Here is a 15024-nt window from a genome sequence, read left to right on the forward strand (position 1 = left end):
TTCTTGGATCATTGGGGGTGTCCCTGGGCTCTTACTTGCTTCCTGGCTGTGAGGCGAGTGGTTTTCCTCCGTTATGTACCATGAGTTCACTGCCTCACCTGAACAGCAGGCCCAACGGAGCATGCACTGGAACGTCAAAAACTATGATCCAAAATAAAACTTTTATTTATTTATTTATGCCCTACTAGAAATTGAATCCAGGAACATTCTATACTGCAAGCTACACCCCAGCCCCATTTTAAAATTCTTTTTTTTTTTTGTGTGTGTGTGTGTGTGGTGGTACTGGGGTTCCTGGAAGCCCTTCTACCTCCAGGCTACACTCCCAGACCTATTTTTACTTTTTTTTTTGGAAACAGGGTCTCCTAAGCCAGCGCGCACAGCTGGCTTCGAACCTGAGCGATCCTCCTGTCTCTGTCTCCCAGGTGTGGGGATTACAAGCGTGTGCCACCACGCCCAGCAAATTATTTTGTTTTTGAGACAGGGTCTCGCTAAATTGCTGGGTCTTGTCTTCAACCTGCAATCTTCCTGCCTCAGCTTCCCAAGTACTGGGATTACAGGCATGGGCCATCATGCCAGCTACTTTTTTACTTCTATGTTGATTATCTCAGGTATTTGTTACAGTAACAGAAAGCTGACTAACACAATACTGAAATAAAAGCTATGTAAATGTAGATGGAGTCTCTCTCAAAAGTTATCTTACTATACTGTTCTCTTGTTGTGACATGAGATGATCCTAAACCTACAAGACAAGAGAAAATGAAATAGCTGGGCATGGTGGTGCATGCTTATAATCCCAGTACTTGGGAGGCTGAGACAGGAGAATTGCAGGTCTGCAGCCAGCCTTAGCTTCTTAGTGAGGACACTGCAACTTAGACCCTGTTTCAAAAGAAAGAATAAAAAATCAGAGCTGGGTGAGGTGGCGCACGACTGTAATGCCAGCATTTGGGAGGCTGAGACAGGAGGATAATGGTTCGCAGACAGCCTCAGCTACTTAGTGAGGCTCTTTGCAACTCAGTGAGAGCCTTTTTCAAAATAAAGAATAAAAAATAGGGCTGCGGGTATAGCTTGGAGGTTGGATGCCCCTGGGTTTCATCCCCAGATACCTCACACACACACACACACACACACACACACACACACACACACACACAATCAGGCTGGGGCTATAGTTTGGAGGCAGAATGCCTCTGGGTTCCATCCCCAGTACCACAACAAAGAGAGAGAGTGAGGAAAGTAAGAGAGGAGAGAGAGAGAGGGAGAGAGAGAAATGATGTAGACATTGTGGTGTGGTAAGGCCACACCAACCCTCTTACTTCAGTAGGAACTCTGTGATACTGCCACCTGGACAGCTCGGTGGGGACCACCAGGTGACTAGTGCATACAGCACCAATATGCAGGGCACAGGGATGATTCACGTGGTGGGCAGGATGGTGCAAGAGCTCATCATTCTACTGAGGAATGGTACAGTTAAGAAAAAAACAAACTTATGACTTACTTTTCCACTTGATATTTTTGAACCACACTTGACCCAGGATAACAGAAACCATGGAAAGTAAAATAGATAAGGGAGACTACCGTAATTGCAAGCTAAACGGGCCCTGTCGGGTGCCTACAGAGACCAGGGGCCTAAAAACCTATTCTTGGCAAATCCTTGGTGTCAGTGGGGCAAATGTGAACTTGGTTTCTGTCCATGTTCACTGGAGACCCAATCTCATCTCCTCGCAGCAGTGACATTCAGCTCAGCTAGGTCTCAGCCTTTGGAATCTAGCTATAGTTTGAGCCTAAGAGCCATATGAGGTCCTGGGCTTTGGGGAACAGCCTGTGAACAGCCTGTGGATAAAGAACCAGGGTAGTAGGGCCCAGGCAAGAAAACTGTGTTTAAGAGGTAAACTCCATTCTCAGCCACAGGAACCAGACTTGTTTTGGTGGTAAGCCCATGTGTCAGCCAGTGTTAGGCTTTTTAACGAGAGAAGCTCCAGGCCACCCCACTGCAGAGGTGGGGCAGCAAGGAATGTGGGCCCTGAAGTCAAGGCACTCTACCTTCCAAATCTAGTTCTGGTGCACAGGACACAGTTATTCAATCTCTCATTTGCATTATCCTTATTTGTAAAATGGGAACAAACCATACCTTCTTTACAAGGTTCTTAAAACTGAATATGATGATGATATCATTAAAGGACTCAGTACATAGCCTAATACTCTTAGCTTACTCTTCCTAGTAAACCACTAGGCCTGGAAATAACTAGGCCTTCCAGTGCTCAGTCACTGGAGCTGAACAAAGTAGCTGCCATGATGTGGTGCGTAGGTCAATGTGTGAGCTCCGAATGGCCTGCCTCTTTCTCTCTCCCTCCCCACAGTGGCACCTGGTGGCTATCACTACTGCTACAACCCATCCATTGGATGGTAAATAGAACCATGAATAGGCAGTGACCAAGTTCACATTTGACCCACTGACAGCACCCAGGGTTTATTGAGAAAAATCTTCGGACCCCATGATTTGCTTGGGCACCTGACAGATGCATATGTTTAGTGTATAGTCTTTATCCTATGATGATAAGTGGTGATACAGTGCCTGTTGGGGACGAGATTAGTGACACAGACACCGTGATGGAGCATTAACTGAGCAGCTACAGTGATGATGAGCATGCAGGATGCACACCATGGATGCGCTGGACACAGGGCCGACTCCTGTATGGGTTGGATGTGACAGCTCACGTTCCCACTAGTCAGACAGGGACATCACATCAGTGGCAGGGGTAGAAGATGTTCTGCACAGTAGAAATCTTGAGCCATACAGACAATGGTTTTGATAGGTTAGGAACAGCAATGCCTCTAAAGTCAAGAAGGAGCTCAGGATGTATAGAGGACACAGAAGTGGAAGAAGGGAAAGGAGACTGTCTTCCTTGAACTGATACTAAAGCATCTCAGTAAGAAAATCCAGTATATCTGGATATGGTGGTGCATGCTGAGACAGGATTGCAGATGCCAGCCTCGGCAACTTAGTGAGGCCCTGTTTCAAAACAAAAAATAAGAAGGGCTGGGGGTGTAGCTCAGAGGCAGAATGCCCCTGGGTTCACTTCCTAGTATCATACACACACACACACACACACACACACACACACACACACACACACTCTCTTGAGAAAAACATGGCAATTGAATACAATGTAGGTACCTTCATCAGACTGTAGTTAAAAATATACACCTAAGGCAATTTTAGGAAATTGGAAAAAATGAGACTATGGCTTATATATTAGATATTAGGGAACTCTGCTAATTCCTTTTGGTATGACCATGGGACTGTGGCTGGCCCATTCTAAGGAGATTTGTGCTAAAGTGATAGGGGTGAAGTGTTGTGATGATTGCAACTTAATTTCCGATGTTATTTTACTAAAAAGAAGGGTGGGGAAAAAAAAACATGAGTGACTGTCACCTCTCCGCAGGAGGGTCTATGGTGTGCACTGAGCCAGTCTTTCTACTGACCACTTTTGAAATCTCTAAAAATCAAATGATACAAATAGCTATTGAAATTTTCTGGCTAATCAACAGGACTTAACCCATGAGACAAGGCTGAACAGGAAGTTGGTATGGCTTGGTCCACAGCAGCATCTCTTCTACTATTTAATAGTTTAGAGCTTCCAGGCGTGGTGGTGCACACTTGTAATCCCAGCGCTTGGGAGGCTGAGACAGGAGGATCGCGCAGGTTCGAAACCAGCCTCAGCTACTGAGTGAGGCTCTCAGCAACTTAGTGAGACCCTGTTTCCAAATAAAATATAAAATAGGTTTGGGAGTACAGCCCGGTGGTAGAAAAGTCCCTGGATTCCATCCCCAGTACTACCAAATACACACACACACACACACACACACACACACACACACACACACACAGTTTAGAGTAGTCAGGGAAGCAGTAGTTTCCTCTCCTTGTAACATACCTAGCTCATTCCAGAAGACAGAATCTCTCCCCCCCAACCCCTTACCTGTTGGTTTGAACCAAAAACTTGCTTGGTTTTCTGCAAGAAACGGCCACTTTAGTTTTCAATCTCTTAAGACTCAAAAACAAGAGGCAACATCTGTGGAGCTAAATTATTTCTTTATTAGGAAAGCACCAACACCACATTCTTTGAAATTACTGGAATTTTATTTGCCTCAGGCTTATGACTTGCAACCAAAGACATTGTGCAAAGAAAGCAAAGATTAAGTACACTTTAGGGAGAAGGAGACAATACACATTGGTAACATAGGAGATCAGGTGGACAAAAGAAGCCATTCAGTACACTATATAGATTGCAATATTCAATAGCGATTTCAACAAAAGTTTTTTTTTAAACCAAGAACAAAAAAAGTAAGCAATGTTTACAGTAGACATAAATCTTATACAATTCAAAAAGCGTTCATTTTTCAGATCATAGAGCATAAAATGGAAAAATGTATATGCAGGTGAAATCTAACTACTGTACATTTATCACCTATTAAAGTCGCTTATATGTACCACAGTGTAAAAAAAAAACCAATATCGAACAAATAAAAATCTTGAAAATTGCCTGATGAAAAATAAAATAACCAGTGGCTTTTAATGGCTTCTCCTGGTTATCAGTGCTACAAAAGACAAAAAAATCTCATCTGAACAGGTGATAAAACCAGGCACAATCAAACCGTTACCAAATTAGACCCACCATAGAAATATACTATCCACCCACATCTTTTCCATCAAAAGCTTTTGTTTTAATCTTTGAATCTTTGAGGCCCATTTGGTCACAATATGTTACAAATATTTGCGTGTGTTTTTTTACACCATGATATCATATGTTTGTCTGGCACTATCCTAAAGCTAGTTTATAAATGACGGTGAGGACGTAAAAACAACCCAGCGCCCAAATGACAGGTGAGCTCACTGGGCAGAAATGAGAGAGGGGAGGAAAGGACTCAGTTCTACCACGGGAAAAAGGTCCAGAGACATCACTCGCCATCAGTCCCGCTTGCTTCTGACTGTTCCTGTAAGTGAGAAGATGAAAGAAAGTCACATCTTAAAGAAGAGCCATAATGATCCACTATCAGTAGGCAAAGTATAAATGCAGTGCCATTTTGGAATTATTTGATGCTCCCGATCTGTCTCTGTAGGAAGACAGACGCACCCTTCAGTGGCAAGCACAGCCTCCGGGCCCAGCAGGGGAGTGCCTCATTGAGACAATACCCATCTATGCTGCTTGTCTGTTCTTTTACACATTGGCTTCAAAGGTTTATGACTACTAATTTTTATTCCAGCTCTGTTTTCGAAAACTCATGGGAGGAGAAAAGTACCATGCATTTAAGGTGAGTACATCGGTAAGTTATCTAGAGGAAACATAGTATTTTAAATACATCTGCAGTTACTTGAATCAAGGGCTAAGGCTGGGCTAGGAATAGTTCTCAAACTTCCTAGTCAGACCAGAGTGACAATGTGTTGTAAAAAAAAAAATCACACTGGGGTGTGTGTGTGTGCATGATGTGTGTGTGTGTGTGTGTGTGTGTGTGTATTGTATGTATGCATACACGTATATATACACATGCACATATATGTATACAAAATAAAAACTTACCTTTATCAAAAAGAAAGAGTCTGGTGTGGTGGTGCAAGCTTGTAATCCCAGTACTTGGGAGGCTAAGACAGGAGGATCACAGGCTCACGGCCAGCCTTAGCTACTTAGTGAGGCCCTTTGCAACTTAGTGAGACCCTATTTAAAAAATAAAGAATAAGCTGAGCATGGTGGCGCACGCTTGTAATCTCCGCCCTTGGGAGGCTGAGACAGGAGGATCGCACAGGTTCGAAAGCCAGCCTCAGCTACTTAGTGAGGCTCTCAGCAAGTTAGTGAGACCCTGTTTCCAAATAAAATATAAAATAGGTCTTGGAGTATAGCCCGGAGGTAGAAAGCCTCTGGGTTCTACCCCCAGTACCACCAAAGAAAGAAAGAAAGAAAGAAAGAATAAAAAATAGGGGTAGGGGTGTGGCTCAAAGGTAGAAAGCCCCTGGATTCAATACTCAATACTCCAAAAAAGGGAAGAAAAAAATATATATAGAGAGAGAGAATAGGGTATTCAGGAACCAGAGCTCCCCTGGAAAGTAAACAAAATGGAAGGGAGTTTCTAAGTTTCAGGCAAGGACAGTGCACTAGATTAAGGTATGCTACCCAGGACTGAATTCAGTCCCTGCTGTTTACTTGCTCCATGACCTGGAATGAAACACACAGAACCCAAGTGTTGTGTCTGTAAGATGAGTGTCTTGAGAGTGACATCTCTCCCACGATGCTAATACGAGCATTAAACATACACCACACAGCAAGGCACCTATTTCATGTCTTAGCTCAAAAGATACTCTGAATTTTCCAAATATTAAAAAACAATGCCGCTAGGTGTGTAATTGCACGACACCTTCAATCTCTGACATCACAACACGTCTGCACACTCTTTAATCATTATTTCATCTAATCTGAAATACACCAGGCATCATGCTGGGTGTGATGGATAGACAATATTAACCAGCCATGAAGAAAACTGTATTTGTAAGTAAGCATGAGGGAAGATTAAAAAAGAGGAAGGGGGGAGGGAAAATGATTTAGCAGATTTTCAGTTTTGAAGACTATTCAAAAAGCTATATACAAAGCCCCAGATTCATTGTTCTCCATCTCAAGGAGAGCAGAACTCTGCTCACCCCCCTCCCTGAGCCCGGGGCTGGGGGTGGGGTGGGATGGGGCCCCGTCGGCCTCTGTCAGGCCCCACACCTACGTTTTCATCTTGCTCTTCGTCGCTGTCAAGATCGCTCACGACAGGTTTGGCCTTTCCTCGATTGGGCCTTTTCTTTCCTTTGCCTTTGTCCCGGCCTTTCTCATCTTTTTTATTGAGCTTTATTTTCACCTTAACAGATTTTGCTACAACAAAAAGAGACATCAATGAAGAGTCACTGAGGAGTCTTTTTACAGACAGGAAAAGAATCCCACGTAGAGATAGCAGACCAAATGTCTCAGAGAGCCCAGAGCTTCCGACAAGCCTGTTCTAGCCCTGTCCGGTGAGCACCCTTTCCTGTGCCTGTGTTTGGAAGATAAATTACACAGTCAAATAAAACTGGCAACAAGGGGGAAGCAGATTTCACAGGGCAACCTCATCTTTTTCTTTCTCCGGGGACAATGAGGTGTGCAGGCATTTATTCAATCAAAACTTTGTATTGAAATATAAAGAAAGCTGGGGTGTGTGTGTGTGTGTGTGTGTGCGCATGCCTGTAATCCCAGTACTTGGGAGCTGAAACCGGAAAATCGTAGGTTGGAGAACCAGCCTCAGCAGTTCAGTTGAGACCCTCAACAACCTAATGAGAGCCTGTTTTGAAACAAAAATAAAAATAAAAAGAGCTGGGGGGTGTAGCTCAGAAATAGAATGCCCAAGTTCAGTCTCCAGTACACACACACACCCCCCTACACACACGGTTAAAAATAAGCCATTATTTTTACTAGATAACTCTAGTGTACTTAAACCTGGTGGAATAATATTCTGAATGACACAAAAAGGCACAAAATGGAAATCAAAATCAAGACATGAACATGCCTTCAAAAGGTTCCTTTCCCTGCCCATCTCCCTTAAGTTCTCTTTCTGGTGATTGTTTCCATTGGGGTTAGGGGGAGTACAGTCCATTCCTGTATATACACCCATTTATCTGTCTGTGTGTAATTCTACAGAAGCTCTCTAAAATATACAGAATTCAAATATGTACATATACAAATATGTGTATATGTACATACATATATCATATGTATATGTTCATACACATACCAGGCGGCTGTGTGTGTGTGTGTGTGTGTGTGTGTGTGTGTGTATAAAACTGAAGATGGAGCCAAGGGGCATTCTACCTCTGAGCTGCATCCTCAGCCATTTTTAGTTTTTGTTTTGAAATAGAGTCTCACTAAGTTGCTGAGGCTGATCTTGAATCAGCAATCTTCCTGTCTCAGTCTCCCAAGTGCTAGATTATAGCAGAGTGCCACTGTGCCTGGGATATTTGGATTTCTATATAGTTATCACAAAGGGATTTTCTTTTTTTTCTTTTCTTTTCTTTTTTTTTTTTTTTTTTTTTTTTTTGGTGGTACTGGGGGTGGAACCCAGAGGATTTCTACTTCCGGGCTATACTCCCAGACCTTTTTTATATTTTATTTGGAAACAGGGTCTCACTAAGTAGCTGAGGCTGGCTTCGAACACGTGCGATCCTCCTGTCTCAGCCTCCCAAGCGTGGGGGTTACAAGTGTGTGCCACCACACCCAGCCACAAAGGGATTTTCATATATGCCCATACCACAAACCTTTGTTTGTATTCATATATGTGAAACTTTTTTTAATCTATCACTTAAAAAGTTTCTGCCATGGTACACTATTAATGGTAAGAGGTACTGAAGTTTCCAGTCTCTGTCAGGGCAAGCAGAGTTGCCATACACCTACTTCTTAACCTATCTTGGCAGAATCTGGGGGAGGCACGGTGGATGCAGCCACATGGTGCACTGCTGTGTTCTGCCAAATAGGCCTTCAGAAGACCACGCTCATTTCCATTCTCAAGGGACCATTCTGAGAATAGTAAGAAAAGTACTTGCAAGGGTTCAAAGTGCTACAGGACAGACCTAGGTGTACATCCCAATTAACAAAGAAAAGCTACTCGGTGTCCTCCTGGGACAGGCACCCATCAATACCACCTTCTGTATTTGGTGGTGAGGTCACTGAGAATGTGGGGCTCATACTAGAACATCATGTTCAGTGGGTCTCAAGGAACCAGGTGGTTGTGGAAGGAATCTTAGAGGTGAGCCATTTTTAGATTTCTGTGACATGAAGGAACACATAAAGCATTTATACCAATAAAATCCTCCGAGAAATACAAGCTAAGGAGAGATGAGAGGGGCTGTTTTGAAGTATAGTGGCTGCATGTGCCCCTCCCCCATCCCAAATGGGGCCAAGGCTGGCCAGCTGCAGGACATAGCATTCCTAGCCAAGGCTCCAACCCATCCCAGGTGGCTGCTGCTTCATGTGATATACCACGGTGAGCCTGGAATGGGGTGACTTAGGACAAGATTGGAGACAGAAGGGCCTTCTTATTAATGGAAATACATAGAGATATGCCTCTAAAAAGTTGATGCCATCATCCCATCATCCTGGGCATTCCTAAATAATCTGGAAAGAGAAAGTGAAGCTTCTTCAACTACACAGGTATACCTCCTCTGGACAATGGAGTACAAAAATCTCTATGAAGGGTCAAAGACAAAAGACCAACAGTTAAAGGTAAGAAAGAAAATATGTCCCGAAGGACAATCTAAATGTCCTCTGGAGCGTGGGGCAGTCTAGAGCTATCGTGCCAATGGATTTGTACCCACAGCTTTCTGAAGTCTTTTTATGCCTGAGTGTGCACTTCCAAGCACCAAACAAGATAGGCAGAGTATAGACTCCTCCCTTTCCAAAGATGCTCTTGTCTCAATCCCAGAACCTGTTACCAGATGTGGCAAAAGGGACAAAGGTTGCTAATCATCAGGCCTTGAGGTGGGGCGATAATTCTGGATTATCCGGGTGAGACACTGTAATCACTAGAGTCCTTAAAAGTAGAAGGGACAGAAGAGAGGTTCAAAGAGATGCAACCTGAGATGGACTCGATTCATTGCTGCTGGGTTTAAAGATAAAACCAGCAGGGCAAGTTTTCCAGGAAGAAAACAGGAACTTTGGTCCTACAACTACACTGAAGCTAATTTCTGCCAACCACCAGGATGAGCAAGAAATCTAGAGCCTCCACCAAGGAGCCCAGCATGCTGCCCTTTGAATTCAGTCCAGAGAGACCCAAGCTGAACTTGGGAAAGATAATATAGCACACAATGGCACATTTGGGTTGCAGTGAGTCACTGGATTTGTGTTAATTTGTTATAGCAGCAATATAAAATTATTATACCAAGTCTCAAGAGAGATTGGGGGGAAAAACTTAAATTGACAGATGAGATAAGAGGCAGCTATTTAAAAATGGATTAGAAATCTGCTATGCCTGGCGTGGTGGCATACGCTTGTAATCCTAGTACTTGGGAGGCTGAGACAGGAGGATCTGGGTTCATGACCAGCCTTAGCTACTTAGATGAGGCCCTCCCCAACTTAGTGAGACCCTGTTTCAAAATAGAGAATAAAAAAATTGGGCTGGGGGTGTAGCTTGGAGATAGAATGCCCCTGGGTTTAATCCCCAGCACCACACACACACACACACAAAGATAAATCTGGCTGTAAAATAATGAAATCTATAGCTGCTAATGTAGAACTATGTAGAACTAGGGAATATTCCCTTAGAACTAGGGAATAACCTACTTCCATATGAAATTGAGAAAGGTTAAATTAACAACAAAAGGCAGGATCACTAAAAATAATACCAAGACTAGACTAGGGTATGGGAAAAGACACAGACATAGCGCTGTTGAGGATATAAACTCAATTCTGTGTGGTGATGTGTATGCATAAGATATTTTGATTTTTATTTTGAAACAAGATCTCACTAAGTTGCAGTGCACTTTGCTAAGCTTTTGAGGCTGGCCAGGAACCTGGGATCCTCCTGTCTCAGCCTCCCAAGTACTGGGATCAGAGGCGTGTGCCACCATGTCTAGATCAGACATTTTAAAAATGTTCTCATGGCTGGGAATAGCTCAGTGGTAAAGTGCTTGCCTAGCATGCAAAAGACCCAGGGTTTGATACAGAGTACCACGGCTACCAAAACAAAAACAAAAGAGGTTTCAATGATTTAGGTGTGAGAATGTTTAAGCTAGCATTATTTTAAATGAATAAAAAGCCTTCTTCTAAGAGCCTTATTTGATGTTAATTCATTTGTAGATTCATTAATTAATGTCATATATGTTAATATATCTTGATATGTTATATGTAATATATCACATATAATGTGATGGGGAAATAAATGTTCATGTATAGAAAAATTATGCTTTAAAACAATATGTAGAAAAATCTGGAAAGTGGTTTCTCCAAATGTTAAGTTACAAAGTAGGTAAAGGAATTATATACATTTTCAAAAATTATGTCCATATTTTACATGCAGACCATAACATAACGGGCTGTTTTGAGAGAAGGTATGGGGTATAAAACAACTAAGTCAGCTGGGTGTGGTGGTGTACACATGCAATCCCAGTACTTGAAAGGCTGAGACAAGAGGATCCCAGGCGGTAGTAAGACTCAGGAAGTAGTAAGATTCTCATCAATCTAGAGAGACCCAGTTTCAAAATAAAAAAGGCTGGAGGTATAGTTCAGAGGTAGAATATCTCTGGGTTCTATCCCCAGTACCACACACACACACACACACACACACACACACACACACACACACACACACAACCAAAATAAAAAAAAATAAACTAGGTAAGAATAAACAATTTTAGATTTTGGAAGCATTAAGCTTATTGCTTTGGGTGGAAAACCCAACAGGGCACCAAATAATATTCTACTGCAGATTTTGAACCCAGAAACATTCCACCTCTAAGATAAACCTCCAGTCCCTTTTTATTTTTTGTTTTAAAATAGGGTCTTGCTATGTTGTTGAGAGTCTTGTTAAGTTGCTGAGATGTCCTCAAACCTGTGATCCTCCTGTCTCAGCCTCCCAAGTACTAGGATTACAAGTATGCACTACCACGCCCAGCTACAAACAAAATTTTAAACAACAACAAGAGCAATTGCCTCTCACCAACCCCCATTTTGATGATGAATAAAATGGTCCATGGTTCCAAATTAGTGTGACAATTATTTTCTAAAGCAGTGATTCTCAAAGTATGGTGTTTGTGCCTCACCGCCTATAGAAGCTTGTTAGAAATGGAGATGCTTGAGCGTCCACAGAGTCCACTGAATCAGATGCTGGTGAAGCCAGCAATCTACAGGCCTCAAGCATCTAGGTTTTGAGCCTGCTTGTGCTCACGGCAGGCAGGTGGTATCCATGCCAGTGTTGTACCAGCATTTAAAGGCAACATTCCCAGTGCTATGAGAGTGCTGAGCTGCTTCTGTGCTCATCTCAGTCTTACAGATGAGGAAACAGCATGACTGGTACAAGCATGAGGTTACCCAACAAGGACGACGCAGACCAAGCACCTGAATCCAGAGCGCCCCAACTCTAAAGCCTGGTCTATCAGCATCTGAGCAAAACACCTTTACTGGCCAAAGAGGGAAAGAAATGCAGGGACCGGAAGCCCAGCCTCACCTTCAGACTCCGATTCCTCTTCCTCCTCCTCTTCCTCCTCTTCATTGCTTTCCTCCTCACTTTCTTCCTCTTTGGCAATCTTCTGCCGAGCACTCTTAAACACTGACTGCAAGACGATGGAGTCTTCATAGATCTAAATGATCAGAGCGGCACTGTTAAAAACTGCAAGCTGAGGGCCCAAGATGCACTGTCACCACGTGCTCTTCCGTAAGCGGAAACGTCAACACTGGCTGCTATGCCTATGTGAAAACCCAAGAGCAAAGCACAGAACCCAAATACATGCACACAGTCCAAGAGGAACACATCCAAAGGCAGGGAAAATCATTTCAAAGTAATTGTGTGCTTGGGGGAGACAGGTGGCTATTAACAAACCTCATTTCTCATTTTTTCTATTAAATGCTATAGTAATATAATGGTAAAGCAACTGTCTTTAAAATGCTATTCCCCTAATGCTCATCCAATCAACACTTTATTTTTAGTGTATGCACACACCTGAGCACATTCCTGTGTATATGTGGAGAGAGATATAAAGTTCAAAATAAGTCCTTTCCTACAAAACATTATAAACAGAACTGCTACATGATCCAGCAATCCCATTTGTGGGTAGGTATCCACAATAGTTAAAGCAGGGTGCCGGGGAGACATCTGCATACCCATGGGTGTAGGAGCATTATCCACAACAGCCAAGAGCAGGAGAGACCCAAGTATCTACAGACAACATGAATGGCTAGAGGAGATGTGGGAACCTCATATAATGGAATGTTACTCCACGCGCAAAGGCAGGAAATCCTGTCACATGGTATGCCATGGATGAACTTTGAGGACACTATGCCAAGTGAAATAAGTCAGTCACCAAAAAGTACTGAAAGATCCCACTTTCTGAGGTATAGATGTAGTCACATTCATGAGAACAGAAAATAGAAAAGTGGCAGCCAGGGCAGGGAAGGAGGAAAGTTATTACAGGCGCACAGCATTGGTTCTGCAAAATGAAAAAGTGCCAGAGATCTGGTGAACAGCCAAGTGGAAAAACTTAATACTGAGGCTGTCTTCAAACCTGCGATCCTCCTGTCTCAGCCTCCCAGGTGCTGGTATTACAGGTGTGTGCCACCCCACCTAGCTAAGATGGTAGATTTCATGTTATCTTTTACCACAGTTTACTTTTTTTATGGTACTGGGGTTCCTGGAAGCCCTTCTTCATATTTTTATTTGGAAACAGGGTCTCTTAAAGTCAGCGCGGCTGGCTTCAAACCTGCGCGATCCTCCTGTCTCTGCCTCCCAAGCGCGGGGATTACAAGCGTGCGCCACCATGCCTGGCTTTTACCACAATTAAAAAAATATATTACATACGAGAAGAGACAGGTATTCCTTTATTGTACAGATGATCCACACACTCAAAAATATGAGCGGGCAATGAGAAAATGAAGGACGAGAGAGAGGGAACAGGGTGGATGGGGTCACTAGAGCCAGAAACATCAGAGTTGATGGAGCCTCGGGGTGAGGTGCAAGGCACAAAGGAGAGCAAATGAGCAAGGTGGTGGTGAAGAATAAAAGGAGATGCAGCCTGGATTGCATCAGTGTCAGTTCCCTGGCTATGCTGCCGAACTCTGCTATGCAAGAGGTCACTACCTCATGGAGATGGGAAAGGCTCACAGGATCTCTCTGTATAACCTACAGCTGTGTGCGAATCTATGGCGCTCTCAAAATAAAAAAGCTAAAAGAAGTGCATGTGTGAAAGGAGATGTTTATGGGACCCACCTGGCTGGACCATCAGCTATTTAGGAGTAGCAGGAGATGAAGCTAGAGAATGAGGCGAGGGGTTGACTGTTCAGTCACTCCACAGGATTAAGTTCATTATGATTAGCTCCTGGGGAACCCTGAAGTCTGGGGGCAGGATAGCAAGGTGGTTGAGAAAGACAAACTAGCACCCAAGACAGACTGTACAAGGAAGCAGCCAAGAGCCATTGGCCACTCCCATTTCGTTTGTGAGACCATAGACAGATAGGAAAGTTGCGAGACTCAGAAGTAACAGGATCCTAATTAAAATGCCAAGCTGTACACAGTAGTGCATGCCTGTAATCGCAGCAGTTGGGAGGACGAAAAGGAGGATTGCAGGTCTGAAGCCAGCCTCAGCAACTTAGACCCTCAGCAACTTAGCAAGACCCTGCTTCAAAATAAAAAGGGCTGAGGATGTCCCTCAGAGGTAGAATTCCCTGAGTTCAATCCCCAGCAGCATAATTAATTGACTAATTAATAAATAATGTCATCCTCACGCAAAGAATCCAGAAATCTATTCAGAGAGGAAAATAAGTTATCATTCACAAAAGTCTTCTTTGTTGACTTACCTACTCTCTCTCTCTCTCTCTCTCTCTCTTATCGTAACTTTCTTTGGAGGGTCTCAAACACAGGCTTCCTTTCAAGACCTCTTGCTTTGGTTAAGAGGACACTACTATTAACTACTATTAACCTGGAAACAGAGTCTGTTTCAAGGATTCTCAGGTTCTTTTTTTTTTTCTTTTTCTTTTTTTGAACTGGGGATTGAACTGTAAGCCTCCCCTTAAAAAATATTTATTTATTTATTTAATTTTTTGCTGTACTAGGGATGGAACCCAGAGGCATTCTACCTCTTAGCTACAATCCCAGCCCTATATTTTTTTATTCCTTATTTTGAAACAGGGTCTCACTGAGTTGTAAAGGGCCTCACTAAGTAGCTGAGGCTGTCCGGGAACTGAAATCCTCCTGTCTCAGCCTCCCAAATGCTGAGATTACAAGCGTGTACCACCATGCCCAGCTTAATTTTTATTTTAA

At 43.2% G+C, this 15024-nt stretch overlaps 1 protein-coding gene across 4 annotated transcripts in view; it reads right to left on the reverse strand.

The window, feature by feature from the left end:
• Positions 1 to 4959: 4959 nt before the first annotated feature.
• The window catches only part of SMARCA2 (SWI/SNF related BAF chromatin remodeling complex subunit ATPase 2), a gene marked incomplete at both ends in the record, with an annotated part of 188879 nt that continues 178814 nt past the window's right edge, over positions 4960 to 15024 (reverse strand). For all 4 annotated transcript variants that reach the window (XM_080709568.1, XM_080709567.1, XM_080709566.1 and 1 more), the window contains 3 exons: positions 4960 to 4995; positions 6763 to 6905; positions 12220 to 12352. In XM_080709568.1, coding sequence (XP_080565694.1) covers positions 4960 to 4995; positions 6763 to 6905; positions 12220 to 12352 — 312 coding nt within the window. The remainder of the gene's footprint in view (positions 4996 to 6762; positions 6906 to 12219; positions 12353 to 15024) is intronic.

This window comes from Muscardinus avellanarius, assembly GCF_963383645.1.
Source record: "Muscardinus avellanarius genome assembly, chromosome: 13".
Lineage (NCBI taxonomy): Eukaryota > Metazoa > Chordata > Mammalia > Rodentia > Gliridae > Muscardinus > Muscardinus avellanarius.